Below are 16,879 nucleotides of genomic sequence, written 5' to 3' on the forward strand. Positions count from 1 at the left end.
CATAAAGATAATTTCTTTTATGAATTAATGCAGCAAATTCTAGTTATAGCAAACCTGCATCTCAGGCAAGAATGCCTTCATTATATCCGAAAATTTGTTATAAATGTATTTCCATAACTATTAATGGCAAGACAAGTGTTTCTTTGCTCCAGTAACCAATGATTCGTTATATCAAGCTTTGACTATATTTGCTTAACAGAACACGTCACATGCTTTATTCCGTGTTAAATTCCAGGAATGTTGGAAGTTATATTGCTTCAGACACAAACTATAATTTCGTTCACTTTCTAAGTGTGCACAATACTGAACACTTCTTTAATTAACGTCGCACACTCTTACAGTGGCTGAAAGTCCAAGGAGAAGCATATACATTAGTGTTTCATAATCTACTCGGCAACGAAGGCAGCATGATGTTTCGATTTTACTCCTATTAGTGCGGCCTTGTGTTGCGGAAGGCAGCTAATTAGGCATGTAAGAGGAAGGCAAACACTGGAATGTTGTCTGTAGTGTTTAGCTGACATCCCTGAGATTATACTTTAAATGTCAAGCTCAAGATGGCTGTATCTTCTAACTATTAGACAGTGGCATGAAAAACCACATGCAGGCATGTGTCCCAAGGTGAAAGAAAGTGGCAGTTAATCAGAACTTCTGTTAGCTCTGAAAAACTGATGTGAAACACCTAGTTGTGCAAGTTAAAGAAAAGAGAGTAGCGAATTCCAATTCTGTAAAAAATTTATTGTAGCACTTGCCTCTTACATTCCGAACCTGAGATAGTAATTGAAGAATTACTGAAAATTAATTAAATACTTCTGCATTACTTTCCGCCCAACTTCCGTCAGCATTTTATAAAAGCAGTAAAGAGACCAAGCTGGCCTGACACTACATCCACTGCAGCGCTTCACACCTTACTTATCTTCACTAACAACTGCTTTTCGAATTTTTCTGTGGTCATCTCTCCTTCTGTCTTTTTGAAAGTGTCAGCAGCAGCGCTGAAAACTTGCATCTTGGTACTCTGTGAAGCACGGCACTTTAATGTTGCTCGTGCTTGGACTGGCTACGAGAAGGCACTCCCAGTAGGGCCGGCGGAAAGGTGAGATGGTCAATATTGAGCCCTATTAGCTAGCGCTGGTTCAACTAATTGTCCATCACCTACCGAAGGACTACGATGATTGAATGAAAGTACAGCATGGCCAGGTTTCATTATAAAAATAGGTAAGGCATGCAAACAGGAACACTAGAGAAGAGAACGAGACTACATGCCAACAAGCTCGTATGCTACACTCCTGGGTAAGTGTATGAGATTGTCGGTATGGCATTATCTACTTTGCTACACCATAGATGGGAGGATAGATGCACAGGAAGGCACACTAGATGACACAAAGCACTGTGTATTTGGTCTCGTGTGCCATTCTGTGTGTCCATCGTTCTACCTGTCCTGCAATAAAGTAGGCAGCAATACGCCGAAGAATTCACTTATGTAAGAATTTATGATCTGTCGGCAGTTCTTGCTCCAAGTTCAGTGCTGCGCATGTGCTACGTCCAAAGGCCAATCGACCAGAAAAGCTGTATGAATATTACTGAGAAGCATGCGCACGCTAATGACAAGGCTTAAAAAGAGAGAGAGAGGAAAAGGTGCCACTAATTTTACTTGTTTTGGCGCTGAGCCGTGCTCCCAATTAGGGTTGCAGAAGTTGCGCCTTTTCCTTTCCTCAACCTCTCCTCCTCCTCCCTTTTTGACTTGTCTTGTCCCACGGCAACAACTGTGCTCCATATATATTGTATGCGTAACTCCTTCCCCTTCCTGTTAAAAAATAATAATAATAATAAGATCAATGCAGTGCGCATACGTGTCGAGTGCATGGTGTGAAAACAGAGTACGCAAGACTGATGTTATCATTGGAGTACATGATAAGCCCGTAGGGGTGTAAAATATGTATATGCTCCAAAGGGCATGCCGTATGAGTGAAGCTAAGACTCGTAAAGGGTGTTTAATGTTTCTGCAGAGCGGAAGACGCCTAAAATGCTGTTGCAGACTACCGGTCGCCCTGTTGTATACTCTCCTGCGTCGGGCAAGAGGTCGACATTGTCCCATCAAGGACCATTCGTCCCCCTTCTCAACAAATTAATTATTCATTTGCGTGCGGCAGCGTAATAGCAGTATTAAAGGAACCAGGTGGCGTGGCGTAAACAAATATTTGCTTCATGAGCGCGATGAATTGACAGCTTTTGTTGAGAAATTGCGGAAACTTGAGTGCAAGCTTGTGCGAGCGCGCGCCAGCCCAGCAACCTGCTGTGCACGTTAGAACGAGTGAACGTTAAGGTGAGTGCGCCTGAAACTGTCATGTATGTACAACCTGTGGATATCTTCAAGCACCGGTGCTTCTGTGGAGTCGCAAGCGTGTCCCAGAAACAAAACTAGACGCAGGTTGTCCAAGACTAGCGGCAATCGAACCGGGAGTCTGTCGACATTGTGTCATATATAAAGAACCGGCGCATGCTCTCCGCAGCCGCTTGGGGATCCGCTGCGCCGCTGTCCACCGGACTGCGACCCCAGGAGCCGTCCTTTTCGCGTCCTTCACTGGCGTCTCAAAGAAAAAAACACCAGTCCCCTGCTCCAAAAGCCGATTGCGCTGTGCACAGCGCTAGCGACGTTTTGAGCAAGCATGGTTTACACTTCGAGAGCCTGCGCCGGCCTGGTAATTCATTTTCTCCACGTTTCGTGCGAGCTTTTCTGGGTCACCCCTCTGAAGACCACGTTTGACCCGATCAACATTCGATGCGAACGGATCGTATTTCACGGTCTGTTGGAATCGTGAGGAGCGAAGGTGTTGTGTTGTGCGTGTTTTGTTGTGATGTATGTAGAGAATTGCTGCTGTAGTACAAATGAAAGTTTGTTGTGCACGAGTCGCAGCGCTGAGTCAAACGACTCTAGGAATCAGCAGCTTGCATTCTTCAACTGAACATCTACGATTTTAACAGAATCTCGCAGTGCCGTTGTACCTGCTTTCGACGACTAAGTCTTCAGTTTCACCGTAACGCCGCAAGTTGCATCGAGTGCGTCGCTGAATTTCTTAACTGCCGGACCTCTGTAGCGGTCAACGTTGAGCACCAGACCGGTTCTACGCGATGCGTTTCTCAATTCAAAGCTTTCCTTCTGCAATATCTCGAAGGGCTCGAGTGCAACTGCGTCGCAGTGTTCTCTCTTTGCATAAAACCGAGCATGCAGGGTCGCATAAAATAAACCAATCCGCGCCGTGCCACGCCTACAGGTTTTCAGAGGTTGTCGTCCCCCTTTTGAGGATCACTTGCTGTAACCCCTTATCTGTCAGTGTCGCCCTTATCTATTGCTCTCACTGCGAGAAAGGGTAGGGGTGTGCCCCGGAAACACAATGCCCAAAGATTTGTCTTTAAGATAAGAGGTTAAACGACGTCCTATTCGCTTTCAGCTGGCGCAGAGGCTCTTCATCCAAGCACGTTCCCTGCATGTGTCGCCACTGTCCAGCGCGGCAGCGCAGGTAACATTTTTCTCCGATTTTTAATTAACGAAACCACGATGCGGTTTCAGTTTGCATGGCAGTTACGCTACTACAATACTTCATTTATAGATCAGAGATATGCGACTCCTCTCACGTTCTTATGAGAGTTGTGATAATGTTTTTATTTTTGGGTGCGAGCAAAGCTGTAGCACAACTATTTACTATATAATTCACAAAGGAATGTCTATACCAGCCATAACCTTACTCGCATAAGGTGGGCAAAGCAAACTTGAAGGCTAACATACCCTAATGTGTTTGAATTTTTAGGTAATCTGTTTACAGAATTCAAATACGTACAAAAATTGTATATGTTTTTTGGGTGATTAGAAATACGCTAAATTCTAAAAGGGAAGTCAAATTAAACAGTGTGGATTTAGGCAGAAGTTGGCCATAAGACTGAAAATAACAGCATGATCTGTCAGCTTCATTTAACAGTTATGTGAACTATTGGACACAAAGTTTTCTTAGGAGAGCCCTTTTCTTGCACATTGCAAGTAATCCAAAATCTGGGAGCTTTATTGTAAATGAATTCAATTGTATGGTAAAATTTGCAAGATTCTTTAGAGATACTTGTCTCAGCTAGGTATTTTAGTGCGAATTGGTGACTATTGGTGTAATTAAAAGGCTACTTGTTATTCATTACAGGTTGCCATCAGCAGGTTTGAATCTGACCACTACCTGCCATATGAGAAACTCGAAAAGAATCTGCAGGTTGTTCGAAAACGGTACGTTTGACGTAAATGTGTATATCAGTGCGTGCAAAGGTATCTTGAAGCCAAATATTCGCTGCTCAAACTTAAAAACATTGTGCTGTGTGTACCCGTACCCGTGGAAATGTTTTAAAAACAAATTGACCACTCACTTTGTCATACCAGTGATAATGCGTGAATAAAATCGTGAAAATGCCTCTTGAAAAATCAGGCACGCAAAAGAAAAGTTAACGGGCTTTTTTTTTTTTTAAATGAAACTGTTGGCAGAGAGGATTATGGAAGGATGGCTGATATGGTATTTTTTTTTTTACTTGTCAGTGATGTCTACTGGCTTAGGGATTGATTCATGTATTCTAGGAATCTGCAGAAAAAAAATGGAGTTGCTGTTGAGAGGCTCAACTCTTGATGCCAGCAGTCGGTGATGCCAGGGCAACTATAGTCTAGTATAGAGTTCTCTTTAATTGGAATTTAGAAATAATTGGCCAAAGAGAAATTAAGACGAAGAAAAAGAGAACTTGCCACAGCTTCACGATTAACCAACTGCAGCGATTGTCATTCCTCAAACTTGTATAAGCGCATGCCTGTAAAATTGCATATTTTGGACCTGGCAATGTTAGCCAGTACCACTTGTGAAGTTAAAAGCATAGAGCATGCTAAAAGTGCAAAAACATTTTAAAAGCGTAAGCTAAAAGCACACAGCTTGTTGTCTCCAAAACAGTGACATGTGTGGCAGTGCTTTGCCCTCTTGAGCGCGTTCTTGTGTCCGCCTGTTTTGTTCTAAACTGACACCTATCACGCAGGCTGAATCGGCCTCTGACCCTCTCCGAGAAGATTCTCTACTCTCACTTGGATCAGCCCCAGGAGCAGGAGATTGAACGTGGCAAGAGCTACCTGCGACTGCGACCAGACCGGGTCGCCATGCAGGACGCCACGGCACAGGCGAGTGCACGGCCTCGCCTTTTTGCTTTTGATCTCACTGCAATAGCTCTTACCTCTTGACCACATGAAATGATGTTTCCATTGCAACAAGATGGCGAGTTGGCCTCACGCTATAATGGATACATAACTTTAGCAGTTAGCTCCCTTGCTCACACTGCGGGTGACACCAGTAGCAGTGACTGCTTTTTACGCCGAGAAGACTGAAATTAAATACAAAAATGTTGGAGGTGACATTGACTTAGGTGTCTGGCAGTGGCACTTGTACCTCGGCGTTTGTGCGCCCTGGTGTATTCCTTAGGCTAACTTTGTTTTTGTTGCGCTGTCGAAGTGGATCTTGGAGGCCACGTAGAAAGTGGCTCACGGTTGAGATCAGCACCACCAGGTGCCTCAACGATCCCAATGGCTCACAAAAAGAGCGTCTGCTTTTTCACTGAAGTCATTCAGTTCATTCTCATTAATTATCCTGCCACTTTATTTGGCCCTTGAGTAAAGTTATGCTCCGATATCATATATATCCAATATAATTCTTACCCTGAACCAGATCCGTCAATTTCCTGCCAGTTTTATTTTTTAAAACACATTTTCTGAATGTTGGGAAAACCTGAAGTAAGTGCTTAAGGGGAGATGGTGGGTGTTTAAATATTTTTTTATTTTTTGGTTTAACTGTATGAAATTTAATACGCTTATTCAGTTTTTTCTGCAGATTGCAAATCTTCAAGTAGGTGTTTATTAGCTGTTTTAGATATGAAATTTCTGAAAGCATCTTTCTTACGGTGCTTTTCGGCAACTTTGCTTTGTCAAACACAAAAACAAATTATGTGGCAAGTCTGCCAGAAAGCTGGTCTAGCCAGTGATGCTAATTTGTTTTCAACAAACTTTGAATGCAAAATAAAGGGGTGCAAATATGAGGGAAAAATTTTTGCTTTAGTAGGATTGATAGGCGGCCGAGTTGGAACTAATGCGCAATCTGACAACCAGATACCAACTTCACAATGCGACCGAAAACGGTTTGCTGTGATTCCGTATGTACATTCCATTTCGCATAGATTAAAGAAACTTGCGGGTCAGTATGAGGTTGATGTTGTTTTTTCGGGTGGCATCGAATTGGGCAGCCTGTGTGGCAAGATTGAAAGACGCGCAAATGGGGTTGCAAGGGCAGGTGATAATGCCTGCTCAATCAGACATGTTAAGATGTACACCGCGTGTTCAGAGGGGGTGGTATATAAGATTCCTTGTTCCTGCGGGTCTGTCTACATCGGACAGACTGCCAGATGTATTAATGTTCGGCTGCGCGAGCATGCGAATTCTTTGAAGGGGGGCGTTTCGTCTCACCTCGCCAGCCACTGCCGGGATTGCGGGTGCATGCCTTCGTTTGAGCAAACGTCCATCATCACTCGCCATCATAATCAACGCACACGTGAGATTTCAGAGGCATACCACATGGCTAAGTGCAATAGTGTTTGTATAAGTCAGCCATCAGTATCATTATCGGAACAAGAAATCCGTTTCATTGATCGAGTGTAATCTTGCGTGGCACGTGTGTTTCTGTATATATATATATATTTATTTTTTCAAATAAAATCTTTCAGTTGAAGATCAGCGCTTGTCCCGTCCTCTTCTCTTGTGTCCTTGTCAATTTCGTGCGCTGCGCAAAGATGAATTTTTGCTTCGTACACTTTATGATTACCGCAAATTATAATTATTTGCTCAACAAAATTATAAGAAAATAAATAGCATCATAGGTTAGACCAGCTTTCTGGCAATCTGGCCGCATACTTTGTTTTTGTGTTTGACAAAGAGCAGTTGCGAAAAATCCCTGGAAGAATTATGCTAAAAAATATTAAAAATCTACTCGGAGATTTGGAATCTGCAGAAAAATCTGAATAAATGTACTTAATTTCATTCCGTTCACTCAACATTCAAAAAACACTTTTTAAAGGGGTCATGAAGCACCCCTTGGGCTTGTTGAAAAAACACATCCTGCGGAAAGCTGACACGGCTATGAACTGCTCTGCCAAATACTACAGTCGTGCGTGCCGCGTAAAGGCCACAAGCGGAGCGCAAAGTTGCCGTTTCCCCAGGCGCCCTCTTTTCAAACAGAGGCCGGTTCTCACTCTTGTCGGTGGGCGGGATGTCTGTCAGTTTACATAGCGGATCTGTCAGTTTATGTCGCAAGAGACATAGCATGCTTATTGGCCGATAGCCGACGTAAATCGAGAGCGGTGTTCGGATCAGATGCGCTTCTTGCCGCGGGGTGCCACCACTTGCCGGCGCCGCACTCCTCAGTACACGGTAGCTGCACTCGCGCAAGCGAATCACAGCGGGAGAGCGATCGCGTTTCATGATGCGCGCCGACGTAACTTCTTTCCCCCGTGTCATCCCTCCCTGTCTAGCTTCGAGTGCGCTCGTCGGCACGAGAAAAGAGAGAAAGCGCTGGGAGCGTGCGCCAAACACCCGTAACTCCGCTGATTCTTGACGGATTCGAGAAATTTTTGCGATAATCGATTCGGGAAGCAGTAAACTCCGATACTAAGGTCATTAGATCATTACTTGGAAAAGTGGTTCATGACCCCTTTAAGACCCACGTCTCACCTCAACTTGGAAGAGGAACAAGAGTACCACTAAAAGGCGAACGAAGTTTTACACAAGAAGCATGGCCATAAGGTTTCTCAGTTATTTCTGTTGCTGCACCCTAACATGCACAACTGCAATGTGAATTTTCTTTAAGTTTAGTGCGAATTTTCACGAAATTGACTAGCTTCGAGCATTGACTGGCTTTAGTCCTCAATCTGGCGAATGTTGTACTTTTCCTACAGTTTTCCCACAAGTTTGTTAGTGAAGCTTAGTTGATTAGACTTCTTGGATGATTATCGTAAAACTTTAAACTTATCATTTCGTGCATTTTTTATCTCTTTTCCAGATGGCGATGCTCCAATTTATCTCGAGCGGCCTGAGAAGGGTGAGCTGGCATTCTTTTTATCAGAGGCATGGCTGTTTCAGCTTTTCTCAAAGCCTAGAAATCGGCAGTGGACGAAAACAAGAAACGCTGGGCTGCGTTGCTTGTGCGTCGTGGCAACGTAGAGCTTTAAGAGTTTTTTCCAGGCACGCTGTCGGTTGTTAGCTTTTTTTGTTGATAGCAAATGATTTGCATGAGATGGCCACTGCTTGTAGTGGATGTATCGGTCTGTTGAACACCATGCTGACTTAAATGAGAAAGAGGTAGCAGGTCCTAACGGAACATTGTTTTTCTTAATTGATCAGCAAAGCCACTTAATGTTTCAGCGTGCAGCAGTTCGTGAAGAGCACATTAGGTGATGGCTATAAAGGAATCAATGTTGACTGGCTGAGTGTTATGCTGGGATTGTCATGGGGCTCATCCAGTCAATAAAATTTGTGCTAAGCTTATTTCTGTTTATATATATATATATATATATATATATATATATATATATATATATATATATATAATGTATATATGATGCTTACTTGTGAACTACTACAAACACTGCTATGTGAGCAAGGTTCTTGCTGCTCTCATATTGATTTGGTAATCACAGTAATTAGCACGCGTTGTTTCTAGCCACAGGTGCAAATTTTAAGAATTGTGATTTCTAGCTTACAGATCAAAAAGCTCAGATGGGCTTGGGTATTGATGCAGTGAACTGCAGGTCTTTCTTGTTTTTTTTTTTTCGCAGTCTTGATTTAGATTTTCACCAATAACCCCCAAAGCGCGTTCATGCTCAATAATCGTTGTGTTTGTGTTTTGGTGTTTTTCGCATTCTTGTTCATAAATATGACATATAACTCTTGCTCTGCAAATGTTTCTAAGGTAGCATGCCCCCCCCCCCCAAAAAAAAAAATACATGGAAACTACCAGAGAAGTCAGCATCGCACACTTTTTGCAGGTGGCAGTTCCATCAACAATCCACTGCGACCACTTGATCGAAGCTCAACTGGGCGGGGCCAAGGACTTGGCAAGAGCCAAGGTGAGGAATTGGATCGTTGAAAGTTGATTTACTTACTTTAAATTACACTTGCTTAATTGTTATCTTCAAAATACTGCGTGTGGCTGTATGTGCATGAATAGCTTCAGCCATGCTGCTTCAGTTCATGTACTACAAAAGAGGCCTTGCAGCGCACGTATTAATACACATACGCACCAAGCATCGTGCCTTAAGAGTCTACATCAGAAAAAAAGAGAAGCGAAAGAATATAGTGAAGCTTTGAAGGGCAAAATAAATGTAGTGCTGTTTAATTTCATTTTCAGACTGTAGCTGCATTCCAAAGTTGGAGTAACTTTAAAACATTTTTAGTACCACACGCCGATGTGGCAAAGGGATAGGCGGGAAAAGCCTTGCGTTAAAAACAAAACAAAAACAAGCCTCTCGTTTTCTTTAATTCCTTCTTGTCTGTGTTGTGTTAGGACCTGAACAAGGAAGTTTACAACTTCCTAAGCACAGCGGGCAGCAAGTATGGCGTGGGATTCTGGAAACCTGGCAGTGGGATCATTCACCAAGTGAGTATCATGTCGATCTTTGTAACTACACTCAAACCTCGTTATAACGAACACGGATATAACGAATTATCGGTTATAACGAAGTAAATGAATAATAGTCTTGTCATAGCTACAGTGTTACAAATAAACGTTTATAACGAATTTTCGGATATAACGAAGTTATTTTTGTGGCAGATGCAACTTTGTTATAATGAGGTTCGAGTGTAATGTAACTTTGTAACTAACCGTTCGAGTTACTTAGGCTTCTAACACATTTTGCTTTTGAATCTTCGGCCTCCTCATGTTGGTACTAGTAGTGTTAACAGCATGTTTTTATTGCGTTATTTCCAAGATTTTTTACGATTTACATGGTTGTTGGTTGATGTGGGGTTTCTAGCCCTCCCTAATTAAGAAAGAAGGCCTGATCACTTGCAAATATGCAATCAGTGAATTGATGTCATGAATTTCTGTTCACGTGTTCACGTGTATAAGTTGAAAAGAAAAAAAGAAAAACCTGCATTCTATCATTTTGCTTTGGTGAGGGAGCTGTGTAGACAAACTTTGACGGTACAATTAACCAGCCTGTTTAAATTCAGCTTATTTTTCCTGCTTCTGTATAACCCTTAGTACATCTGTTTTCTGCAAGTTTTCTTAAATTGTTTTTCAATTTTCCTGCATCCAGATTATCTTGGAAAACTATGCCTTCCCTGGTGTGCTTCTCATTGGCACAGACAGCCACACACCGAATGGAGGCAAGTTCAGCTCATTGCTTTTTCTTTCCGAATGTACAGTTGAAACCCTTTATAGGAGACACTGATGTAAGAGACCAATGGGTATAAGAGATACCAGTGCACCTGCATCGAAGTAGGGGTTGATGAGAAAATGAGAACATACACTCAAACCTCGATGTAATGAACACTGATATAACGAATTATAGGTTATAACGAAGTAAATGAAGAATAGTCTTGTCATATATACAGTGTTACAAATATACATTCATAACGAATTTTCGGATATAACGAACTTATTTTCGTATCAGATGTAACTGTTATAATGAGGTTTGAGTGTAGTACCCTGCTTATAAAAGACACCTCATATAAGGGACTAGAAATGCTCCCCAGTGCGTGTCGCTTATAAAAGGGGTTAAACCATAACCACAGCTTGTTTTGTTTCTTCTCCGCTTGCACTGCGACTGATGTCTTTTTGTTTGTGGAAAGCACTGGGAACATAACATTTTATGCGACGAACACCGAATGCTAAATAATGTACCTGTGCTACAGGCAGAGTGCGAAACTATTGTGAACTTGTTGCTATGGTAACAGGGGGGGGGGAGGTGATTCTTAAAAGGAAGAAGGAAATGAAAATGGAAATTGGGTGTGGAGTGCACGATAACTGTCTCTCAAGTGAGGACACCTCAACCGATACACTCACGGGGGATTGGGGATTAAAGGGACAGTGAGAGTGAAAAGAGTATGGTAAAAGAAGAAAAAGAAAGGTATGAGTGAAAAAAAAAAAAAAAACAGTGAGGGGGTGGCGGGCAGGAGAACGGGCGTCCGAGTCACCGTAACAGTAGCCAGAGGTCAGTTATGGGAAAACAGAAAGGGGGGGGGGGAAGGTTGCTCCCCCCTTTCCCCCACCCGTTCATGGAAATGGGGGGGGGGGGTGAGGCTCTTTCAGTGTGCGTAGGGTCTGTGCTGCACATAGCACTAGCTTTGTTTTTTTTTTATTATTGTTCAATTGATTGATCGATTTTGACAGGTGGCCTCGGTGGCCTGTGCATCGGTGTGGGTGGAGCTGATGCTGTCGACGTCATGGCCGACATTCCGTGGGAGCTAAAGTGCCCCAACGTCATCGGCGTCAAGCTGACAGGAAAGATGTCCGGCTGGACATCAGCGAAAGGCAAGTCACACCACATTAAACAGAGTCTAAGCGCAAATATTTAGTCATGTGCCGTGTTAAACAGGTGCTGAGTGCAAATGTTTCTTTTTTTGGCTAAAGTGATCTCGTCCTCAGTGTCAAATTCAAACAAATTTCGATGGAGTCACAATTGCGACCTACCACCATGCTCTGCATATACTGGCCTTTTCTAGTGCTCATTTTCATCTTGAACCATCAGTGAATGAAGTGCATCATTGCCTTCACATGCTTCTTCAGTATTATGCATTTATAATTCTGAAAAAGAAGAAAGAAAGATATCATTTTGTGTCAGGGGGCCGTACCCAGGAATTTTTTTCGGGGGGTGTTTGTGTGTAGAACAGCCAACTTTGGCAACTGGTGGTCGCTGTGAAGGCGTGTAAATATTTGTCTATCACCCGAAAAGTTAAAGAATGAAAAAATTTCGGGGGGTGTCAGAACCCCCTCTTCAGTTACGACTCTGGTTTTGTGTAAACTTCATTATTTAAATTTCCATACTTTTGTCTGTACTTGCACAACTGGTAAATGTATGCTTCGTGCGCAAAAGTCAGATCCTACAGACCCATTTCTTGCTGTTTTTCGGTTGTATAGGTTGAATGCCTCTCTCCACTGTGCTTATATTTTGCCCCTCCTCCTTGGTCTTTGGCTATAGTACTCAATAAACTAAAAAATATTAAGTAAACTTACGGAGAAGCTATAAATTGTGATGAATGATTTTTCCCAGCATCATAGTCATGCTGTTCATGTCCACTCATGAATGATCTAACATTTTTTCTTGGGCTGCTTGCTGCGCAGATGTCATTCTGAAGGTGGCCGGCATCCTGACAGTCAAAGGTGGAACCGGAGCCATCGTTGAGTACTTTGGCCCCGGTGTCGAGTCCATCTCGTGCACGGGTGAGTTTGGTTGACCGAAGCACTCTGTTAAAGATTCTGTTAAAGGGACACTAAAGTGAAACAACGAATCGGTTGAGATTTATTAAATTGCCACCTGAGAATTCTAATGTCGCTAATTTCACCATCATAGCTTTATTAATAGAGGAGAAACGCAAGGTCAAACTTTCATTTTTAAATTTCGCGCCGAAATCTCCACGTGACGTCACAGATTTCAAAGTGTATTTTTCGTGTTTTGGCAACATTGGCTCAATGAAACTTCCTGAAACTTGGTACGTTAAGTTTACGGCCCCCTCAATGGACAGTGTACTTCATTTTTACCGATTGGGAACAACGTAGGACCTTGTAGACACCATCAAAATCTGTGACGTCACAGTGTTGGTGCGGCAATTTCAAGGTGGCGTCACCACCCGCTTTCTCTTTTTGCGCGTTTTGTCACTTACCAAGCGTCTTTTAGCTTGAAGCATGGCGATTTTGGAATTCTGAAAGAGTAATTTACTGATACGAGAAAAATCTTTTTTCTTTTTAATGTCCCTTTAATGCTTGGGAACTCATGCACATACGACATGAATGGGTGATGTTTCGTTGCGGTCCATTGCTGACCGATAACTTGGACAGCTAACTCGCAACACTGTCACTGGCCACATAAATTTCATGTATAAGGACAACTGAAATCTCGGATGCATTACAACACATTGTTTGATAATTTGGACTTTATGCGTATGAATGCAAGCCCAGTCAGCCGCAGAAATAGCGGAGTTTAGGTTTCGATGTTCACGGTCTATGGCGGTGTTCCCAAAACGTACTTGAAACAGGTTTATGTCTATTTATTGTTGTAATCAAGAGCACGTTACTTGTTTCTATTGATTGGAGGATCAGTAATGTGGTTTTGTTTTGCAGGAATGGGCACAATCTGCAACATGGGTGCCGAGATTGGTGCCACAACGTCGGTGTTTCCGTACAACAGGCGAATGAAGGACTATCTTGTGGCGACCAACCGGAAAGGTGGGAGATTTTTCTGCGACTGCAAGCACAGCCTGTTTCTTCTTTTCCTTCGCTCGATCTACAACTAGGTAACGTCTTCACGTGTAAAGATGTCGAAACCTTGTGGAAGAACTAGCACGGAGTGTACAATACAGTCGAGCCCGACTATATCGAACCCATTTATATCAAATTATCCCGTATATCGAACAATTTCTAAACACGGTAAATTTACATTGAGAATATGTAGCAAAAGTTACTGTTACATCGAACGAAAATAGCAACGACAACCGATATATCAAACTCCATGTGCCTCAAAAGTGCCCCAGCAAGTTGGCTTTCCCTCGTGGTGGCGGGGAAAACTGCCGGCGCCACCCTAGAAAAAGTGGTTTAGGCCCGGCTGTGCACGGGCGACAACCCCCCTGCAAAAAATGATCCTGGCCTGCTCGCAGTGCTTACAGCCAATCAGAGGCCGTCGTGATTTCTCCGAGGCGCGGAGGCGGTACAAGTGAGCGCCATTTTTTCTTTGTTTGTGCTTGTGTGCCTGCTGCTGCCTCTTTTCCTCGAGTCCTCATTCAGCGTGGTTCGTGCTGGTGGTGTTGCCTGTTGGCGCTCTGTGAACTTTCTTGGCGCGCTGTCGTCATGGCTTGTGCAAAAAGGCAGAATTTGCCGTTGAGAAGTCCGACGTCGCTGCTGCGTACAAGATTCCAAGGAGCACCTTGAGTACTATTCTGAAGAACAAGACAGAGATCAGGGCCAAGTCGGACAAAAGGCCAGGTGCCCGTGGCGCCCGACGTGTGCGCACTGCTGTGTATGAAGATGTCGAAGCAGCCATTTACAAATGGTTTGTGGACGTTCGGTCGCCCGGGTGCTATCGACAGATTGACATTCGACGAGTTCGTCAGTGCGGACGATGATGTCGCTGTCATGGGCCAGCTACAAGATGAGGACTATGTTGCAGACATCGTGCCGACCACGAGCCAAAGCGACAGTAATAAGGAAATTGACGATGGCCCGTTGCCTACATCCTCCGAAGTGATTAGTGCACTTGCGTTGGTCCGGCGCTATTGCGTGAATATGGAAGGCTGCTCCGACTCGTTGGACAACGTGGAGGCATGCGTGCTGTCGCAGGCAGCGAAGTCGTTGAAACAGAAGAAAATCCAGGACTATTTTGTTCCAGAGTAGGGAGTACTTTTCTTATAGGTATGTGCCTTTGTGTGATCAAATTCTATATCGAATTATGCCATATATCGAACTAATAAACATTTTTTGGCGAGTTCGATATACACGGGTTCGACTGTATTCGGGAAAACGTGCGATCCAAATTATTTACAACATTGCACAGTTCCGCTTGCTAACGACATTGCAAACGTTGGCGCTGGGAAATCGTATGAAACGGGAACGTACCAACGAGGTTCTGCTGTACATATGCTCAAACAGGCCAGTTGTCTATTCGTTGCTGGCCCATTTCGAAGGGGAAGCCAACAGAGAAGATCATTGCAATGATGGAAGCACATGAAAGCTTTATCTGTTACAGTGGTAGCTTGGTTGAGTGATCGTGATCATGAAATCACGATCAGACGTGAGTGTGTGACAAAATAGTGCAAGAAGACGTGACGCAGGAAGTGTCGAGTTTCGTCTCTTCTTAATGGTCATGAATGATCATGCTCAAACAGTACTGGAAGAAAGACACAGGACAAGCAGACAGACAGAGAAATTTATTCAGGTCCTGCGGAACCGACGTTACTAGGTTAGCTTCAGTTCGCAAGCTCCGCCCGAGCCGCGCCCGCAAATGTGTCCCCTTTCCATCTCCTGTCGCGGTATGGTGCTGCCACCTCTCTCGGCCCTAAAACCGTGTTCGCTTGCCTCTGCGGCTCTCTGTGGCCGCCTGCTCCAAGTGTGTTCTAGTGCGTTTCGTTTCCAACACGTGAATTTGTAGTTCCTCCGCGATAAGATAGAAGTACAGGCCTCAGGGATGGCGAACAAATGCACCTTAACTACACATCTGTGGTAATGCGAAGAGCAATGCGAGGGTATGGACTGACTTACTATTCAGCTATAATTGCGCATTAGACGTTTAGTTAAACTGCTCAACACAAAAATAGCCAATCTCGTCTGTTATTTTGGTGTCTCATGGTGAAGTTGTTTATTTGACGACATAGTTTAAGGCCAGCGATGTCGTTTCCCATCTTTGCGCAAGCTACGAGACTCCATGTTCACTGCACGTATTCGTTGCTTGCTCGGGAGTCTGGACTAAGGAATGGCAGAGAGCTTGTGTTTTGATTCCACAAAGTAATTTATTACTCTGTAAAAGTACTAAAAATATAATGGGCCCACTTGGCCATGCATAACGCATTTATCTATATAGCAAACGGGCCTTTTTATTTGCCGCATCTGCTTTCTCGCTATTCTCAAGGCGGTGATTCACATGCCTAGCGTAGAAGTGCATCCTGGTAACTATAATAAAATTCAGCACCTGACCTGTAAAGGCAGCCTCATGCTCTACACATCCAAGACGATCGATGTTCTCCATCTCCAGCTCATCAAGCACGTCCCAAAAGATGTTTGATGTAACTTGATCCCCCCTCAAAGAATGTTAAACTGCGCGGTTTACAATTTTCACGAAGTGCTGCATTTTTCTCGAAGGATGCTTCAAACATCCTTCCTTGAAGCTCCTGTAAATAGTAAGGTAAGCATCTTTGCCTACAACTGGCTCAGTGGAGCTTATGTCTCCTATGCACGAAGAGCAGATGGTGGTTTTTGTGAATTTATAAACCACGTCCTGACAAATAGTACAGGATGCTCTCGTCTCTGTCCTGGAAATGGAGATCGCACACAACGCGAGAACTTGTGAGCTGCTTGTCAAGTCGTGGAATGGCACGCTGCCACACTTGAAGACATGAAGAATCTCTAGGCGCCCGGAAGAAATGCCGCTCCTCGGCAGACCTTAGAGAATCGTAACCGCTTTTGCAGCCGGTCACGAAGCAATGCGGCATGTCGGTTGGTCACAATACAACGCCACTTATAACGTCAGATGACTCGAACATCATAAACAAAGCGCACCACCACAGCAGCAACAACAATGGTTCGCGCAACGTGCTTCGACGAGCAGGGAAGTCGGGCCGAGCGTGTGACTAGAGCCACCATGCAGCGGGAGATGGAAAGGGGACACGCGCCGCCGCACAGCTTTCAAACTGAAGCTGATCTAGTAACGTTGAGCGGAACTGCGTTGTGACGCCCCCTTTTAGAGGGAATCCGTGGTGGTTGCGGGCTGCTCCCATGCAGGGACCGGAAGACCGTGGCCCTCCGCCCTCTTGCAAACCATCTGGATAGCCCAAAGTTTAACAGAGAGTTCGCCGCTGTTAAGGGATTCCTCCCAGTCCTCCTCTTTGTTGAACTCTTGTGTCACGTAA

The 16,879-nt window shown here is 43.9% G+C and overlaps 1 protein-coding gene across 1 annotated transcript in view; it reads left to right on the forward strand.

Moving 5' to 3' along the window:
* Nucleotides 1-2,481: 2,481 nt before the first annotated feature.
* The window catches only part of LOC119399812 (probable aconitate hydratase, mitochondrial), a 32,369-nt gene continuing 17,971 nt past the window's right edge, over nucleotides 2,482-16,879 (forward strand). Inside the window, 11 exon segments of the mRNA XM_037666668.2 lie at nucleotides 2,482-2,696; nucleotides 3,447-3,515; nucleotides 4,182-4,261; nucleotides 5,047-5,185; nucleotides 8,106-8,144; nucleotides 9,091-9,171; nucleotides 9,609-9,701; nucleotides 10,363-10,432; nucleotides 11,439-11,579; nucleotides 12,390-12,488; nucleotides 13,386-13,490. Coding sequence (XP_037522596.2) covers nucleotides 2,664-2,696; nucleotides 3,447-3,515; nucleotides 4,182-4,261; nucleotides 5,047-5,185; nucleotides 8,106-8,144; nucleotides 9,091-9,171; nucleotides 9,609-9,701; nucleotides 10,363-10,432; nucleotides 11,439-11,579; nucleotides 12,390-12,488; nucleotides 13,386-13,490 — 949 coding nt within the window. The 5' untranslated portion in view covers nucleotides 2,482-2,663.

Source organism: Rhipicephalus sanguineus, chromosome 7 (genome assembly GCF_013339695.2).
Source record: "Rhipicephalus sanguineus isolate Rsan-2018 chromosome 7, BIME_Rsan_1.4, whole genome shotgun sequence".
Classification (NCBI taxonomy): domain Eukaryota; kingdom Metazoa; phylum Arthropoda; class Arachnida; order Ixodida; family Ixodidae; genus Rhipicephalus; species Rhipicephalus sanguineus.